The 5,991-nt window shown below is 44.4% G+C and overlaps 1 protein-coding gene across 2 annotated transcripts in view; it reads left to right on the top strand.

Annotated features, from left to right (window-relative positions):
* Positions 1-3,080: 3,080 nt before the first annotated feature.
* The window catches only part of RFX2 (regulatory factor X, 2 (influences HLA class II expression)), a 55,774-nt gene continuing 52,863 nt past the window's right edge, over positions 3,081-5,991 (top strand). The window contains exons 1-2 of one of the 2 annotated variants that reach the window (XM_011943516.1): positions 3,081-3,177; positions 5,086-5,183. In XM_011943516.1, coding sequence (XP_011798906.1) covers positions 5,094-5,183 — 90 coding nt within the window. In that variant the 5' untranslated portion in view covers positions 3,081-3,177; positions 5,086-5,093. Of the gene's footprint in view, positions 3,178-5,080; positions 5,184-5,991 lie in introns of those variants that run through there. The other variant, XM_011943517.1, reaches the window with a different exon arrangement.

Raw genomic sequence — 5,991 nt, 5'->3', positions numbered from 1 at the left:
TAGAGACGGGGTTTCACCATGTTAGCCAGGATGGTCTCGAACTCCTGACCTCGTGATCCGCCCGTCTCGGCCTCCCAAAGTGCTGGGATTACAGGTTTGAGCCACCGCACCCGGCCACACTCCAGCTTTCTTAAGATCAGTTTGCACAGTGGATCTCTTTTCATTCTATTACTTTCAACCTATGTGTGCCTTTATTTTTAAGGAGGGTTTCTTTTAGGGAGCATATAATGCGAACTTGATTGTTACCCAGGCTAATCATTTCTGCCTTTTCATTCAAGAATTTAGTTTATTTACATTTAATATAATATTAATGTATCTGGATTTAGCAAAGCAGTTCTGCCATTTGCTTTCTATTTGTGTCATCTGTTTTTTGTTTCTCTGTTCTTTATTTCTTGGCTTTATTTGGATAATCAAATATGTTAAGTAGGATTTCATTTGATTTCTCTATTAGCTTTTTAGCTATATCTTTTTGTATTTTCTTTTTGTTAGTGGTTGCTTCAGAGGTTACAACGTGCATTGATAATTTATCACAATTTACAGAGTTTACTATAGGTAAAATACAAGAACCTTGAATGTATAACTTAATTTGTACCCATCCTCTGTGTTATAATTGTCATAGAGAACATCTACATATGATATAAACCCCACAATGGAGTGTTACAAAGTTTTTGTTAAAGTTTTATGTATTTAAAATAAATTAAGAGAAGAAAAGGAAAAATACAGTTTTTTTATAATTACCTGCATATTTATCATTTTAAGTGATATTTACTCCTTGTAATAGATCCAAATTTACCATCTGATATTAATTCCTTTCATCCTGAAGAACTCCTTTAGCATTTCTCATAGTGTAGACAGAAAACTTCATCAGGTTTTGTTTATGCAAAAAATGTCTTTATTCCACCTTCAGTTTTTAAGAATAGTTTTGCTGGAGATAGAATTATGGGCTGATAGGGTTTCCCGCTCCCCCCCCCCCGCCCCCCAGCCCAGCATATTAAAAATGTCATTCCATTGTCTTCTGGTTGCCATTGTTATTGATGAGAAGTCAGTCATCATCCATGCCCTTGTTCTCTGAATATAATATGTAGTTTTTCTCTGACTGCTTCCAAGATTTTCTCTTTACTTCTTTTAACAGTTTAACCATGACATACCTATCTTGGCTTACTTTGTATTCTTTTTAGGGTTTGTTGAGATTTTTGGACCTCTAAGTTGATATCCATCACCCAATGTAGAGATGTTTGGCCATTTTTCAATATTTTTTTCTCTTATATTCTTTTTGTCTTCTAGGACTCTGGTTACATATATATTAGACAGTTTGTTCTATCCATGTTTCTTCATATATTTTCTCCTCATTCTTCAGATTGGGTAAATGCTTTTTTTCTATCTTTAAGTTCACTAACTCTTTCCATTATCTCTAACCAGCTGTTGAGTGCATCTAGTTAAGTTTTTACTTCAGTTATTGCTCCACAATTTTTATTTGGTTCACTTTTTTTTTTTGTTTAGACGGAGTCTCACTCTCACCCAGGCTGGAGTGCAGTGGCGCGATCTCGGCTCACTGCAAGCTCCGCCTCCTGGGTTCATGCCATTCTCCTGCCTCAGCCTCCCGAGTAGCTGGGACCACAGGCGCCCGCCACCACACCCGGCTAATTTTTTGTATTTTTAGTAGAGATGGGGTTTCACCGTGTTAGCCAGGATGGTCCTGATCTCCTGACCTCGTGATCCACCCACCTCGGCCTCCCAAAGTGCTGGGATTACAGGCGTGAGCCACCGCACCCGGCCTGGTTCACCTTTTATACTTTCTGTTTCTTGGTTGAGATTCCCATATGTTCATTCATTATGTATATAACTTCCTTTAAGTTCTTGAAGTTATTTTTAGTAGCTGCTTTAGTCCTTGTATGCTATCTATATCATCTGGATTATCTTGGGTTTGGTTATAATTAACTGCTTTTCTTTTTTCCTTTTATTTGTTTCTCTTGAGTGTAGGTACACTTTCCTGTTTCTTTTCCTAGCTCATGATTTTTACTGGGTCCTGGGCATCATTAATGATGTGTTGTACAATCTGTAGATTCAGCTGAGTTCCCCTGAAGGCAAGTGACTTGGCTAGATTCAAACTCTCCCTCCTGCAACAGGCAGCAGCTGAAATCTTCACTTAACTTTTTATCTTTGCACTCCTGGTTTTTCCCCAAGATCCCTGGCATCTCCCCCACACCTTTGTGGTGTAGTTGCTTAGCCAAAGATTCAGGTGTATTTTGTAGGAAGATTTGGGGGCTCACCCTTTCTGTGGCTCTCTCTTCCAGAATCTCCACACCCCAGCATTCAGAACTCTGTCCTTTGACCCTTCAGGATAATGAGACTGATGCTTTCTGGCACCCAAGCATTTGTGGATTGGGGCGTGCCTGCAGGCAAAAAGCCACAGACTCAATGGTCTGACCTATAAGACAGCACATGGTAAATAGTGTGTTAAATTAGGGGCACAGGCTGGGCGCGGTGGCACATGCCTGTAATCCCAGCACTTTGGGAGGCTGAAGTAGGCAGATCACCTGAGGTCAAGAGTTTGAGACCAGGCTGACTAACGTGGTAAAGCCCTGTCTCTACAAAAATACAAAACTTAGCCAGGCATGATGGTGGGTGCCTGTAATCTCATCTATTTAGGGGGCTGAGGTGGGAGAATCACTTGAACCTGGGAGGCAGAGGTTGCAGTGAGCCAAGATCATGCCATGTGCACTCCAGGCTGGGCGATAGAGCAAGACTTCATCTCAAAATAATAATAATAATAATAAAGAACAAAAATAAATTAGGGGAACACATTCATGTATAAATGCTTGTGATGTGGAATAACTTGCATTCTGGAAGGTGCATTCTGGCCATGGTGGACAGACCACAGTCTCACCGTTAACACTCTCATGGCCTCTTCTTACTTAAATAAAGTGTGGAGTTTGGAGCAAAATTATTTCCACCTGCGGAACAAGGAACTGGTCTTAGTCAAGTCAGCATTCTCACTTTATCACTGGTGGACTCCTTTCACAAAGAGGTCTAGTCAAATTATCTCCTTCTAGTATCACTGACGCTACCCACTTGGCTTCAGATGGGAACAGCATGGTGGATGGTGGGCAAATGACTGATTTAAACATTTAAAGGAAACTGTGAATACAAACAGCTTGCAACAGAAAAATTCCAAAGGTTAGGTCTGTCAAAGACAGAAAGAATGAGTTGAGGACTCAGGAAATACACTATGGGAAATTTACAATCTTTTGAAAGAATGGAAGGTAGGCGGTGCAGGCTGTGTAAGGTTTTGTTAACGCCCCAGCCAATCACCGTGTGGCTCTGGGGCCATCTAGTGGTGAGAAGTGAGTCAGGCTCACGCAGAACAGAAAAATCCCGAGGCACTGGCCACGGGTCTCTGGGTCGCACCAAAGGTATTTGGGAGGGGAATTGGGGGTGGAGTGGTGGCGGTCGGAGAATAGTCCCCAACAATACAGATGGGATTGATCCAGCACACTCGAATTCAAACACACACATCTTTCTGCTTTCCTTAGGTAAATTAGTTTAATCTATTATAAATTTGGCTTTTCGTTTTTGAGATGGAGTCTCGCTCTGTCGCCCAGGCTGGAGTGCAGTGGTGCGATCTGGGCTCACTGCAAGCTCTGCCTCCTGGGTTCAAGCTCTTCTCCTGTCTCAGCCTCCCGAGTAGCTGGGACCACAGGCGTCTGCCACCACGCCCGGCTAATTTTTGTATTTTTAGTAGAGACGGGGTTTCACCGTGTTAGCCAGAATGGTCTCTATCTCCTGACCTCGTGATCCCCCCGCCTCCTAAAGTGCTGGGATTACAGGCGTGAGCCACCGCGCCCGGCTTTTCGTTTTTAAAAGGCTTAAATTTTTTTTTTCACTCATTCTAAGAGATAAAAACTCTGGAGGTGATAGAGAAACAGAAAAGTTGTAGCAAATGTCTATTGTGTTCTGTGTCACGTGCACCACGATGTATGCCTGAGGTTCAGTCCTCACTGCCCCAAGCAGGCAGGAGCCGTGGAGACCCCACACTGGGTGGGTGACATGCTCAGAGCTGGTGCCAGGACGGGGGACTGGTGTGCCTGATCACAAAGCCGCCTCCCTACCTAAGTGTGTGTACTTAACTATGTCTCAAATGCTCGACATAGCAGATTGTTTATTTAAAAGTGAAGACTGTTTGACTTTTAGCACTTTCATGGAACAAATCTATATTATCTGCCACGATATTAAATGAGTCATTTTATATAGAATTTTTAAACTACCTCTTTGAAAGATGTATGCCTCTGACAGCAAAGAAATACATGTTTATACTTTCTTGTGGGCAAAGATGGCTTTGAACAGAAGGCAGTTTTTACTTACTGCCAAAATTCGTGAGGGCTTTTATCCAGCCCAGGATAAATGTACCATTTCTTTGCTCCCTCTGCAGATCACCTTTTCTCTCGCTAGCCAGTGGTTCTCACGCTGCCCCCCAGGGGTCACTTGGCAATATCTGAACACATTTGTGATTGCCACAGCTTGGAGAGGGAGTGCTCCTGGCATGGAATGGGTGGAGGCCAGGGAGGCTGCTCAGCACCCTGCAGTGCCCAGGATGGGCCTCCAACAGCAAAGTATCCAGCTCAGATGTCAGTGGTGCCACAGTGGGGAAACCCAGCCTTAGAGTATCTCCCATTGTCATTTGGGGTGCAGTAGCTCCCCACATGGCAGTCACCCACCCAGAGCTTTTGATTTGCTGGAGAAATGAGTAAACAATTGAGCCCTTCAAAATAGTTCAACCTGCTCAGACTTGGGCACAGAGCCATTGTCCCGGCCTTCTGTTGAGGAATTCCTGCCATTGTGCGGTGAGAGAGCTCTTTTTGGGGTTTATATTTGGAAAACTTTCTCTGGCCCCTCTCTCCTTCTGTGGGACAGTTGTGCAGCCTGTTCTTACAGCTCCTCACTTAGGCGGTACCACCAGGGTCTCTGCCTTTCGACTTTGAAGACTGTAGCTGGTTACTCCTTCCCTCCCTTGAACTTGTTAGTTGCCTCTTGGGGTTTCAGTGCTTGCAACCCTTGCCCACCCAATCTCTCTCCGCCTTTCTTTAGACCTGAGCATGCAGAATTCCGAGGGTGGAGCGGATTCGCCAGCATCCGTGACTCTGCGTCCCTCGGCGGCAGCCCCTCCTGTGCCAGCCTCCCCACAGGTAATGTGCGCCCACCCGCCGCTCAGCCTCTCAGCAACAACAGGGTGGCCACAGCGTGGACGCGATCCCTTTGGGTTTGAAGGCTGCTCGGATCTGCAGAGAGAGAAATCTGTATTTTTCTGAATGGACTTCTCAGCCCCAATGCTGCTGCTGCTGTTGAAGTAGGCACAACTTCCTTGACTGTATTTGGCTTTTTCAGTCCTTGTTAAAAAGATCCCATCAAGGAAATGATGTCATGAATGGAAAAGAAACCACTGCCCCAAATCTTACTTGCTCTCTTCTTAGCTTTCAGTAGAGGTTTTCTTGTACTTGGAAATGACTCTTTTACACAGAAATGCCTTATTAAGAAGGCAGGCCGGGTGCAGTGGCTCATACCTGTAATCCCAGCACTTTGGGAGGCTGAGACTGGCAGATTACTTGAGGCCAGGAGTTTGAGACCAACCTGGGCAACATAAACAGACCCTTTCTCTAAAAAAAATTAGCCAAGCGTGGTGGCCTGCACCTGTAGTCCCAGCTCCTTAGGAGGCTGAGATGGGAGGATTTCTGAGCCTGGGAGGTTGAGGCTGCAGTAAGCCATGATTGTGACACTGCACTCCAGCCTGGGTGACAGAGACCTTGTCTTTAAAAAATAAAAAATAAAAAAATTAGCCAAGCATAGTGGTGCACGTCCAGTGGTCCCAGCTACTGAGTTGGCTATGGTGGAAGGATTGCTTGAGCCCAGTGTGAGCTATAATAATACCACTGCTCTCCAGCCTAAGTGACCAAAAAAAAAAGAAAAAAGAAAAAAAAGGCCGGGCACGGTGGCTCA

The sequence above is a fragment of the Colobus angolensis genome, unplaced genomic scaffold (assembly GCF_000951035.1).
Source record: "Colobus angolensis palliatus isolate OR3802 unplaced genomic scaffold, Cang.pa_1.0 Scaffold22, whole genome shotgun sequence".
NCBI lineage: Eukaryota > Metazoa > Chordata > Mammalia > Primates > Cercopithecidae > Colobus > Colobus angolensis.
This window is presented reverse-complemented; position numbering and strand designations above follow the sequence as displayed.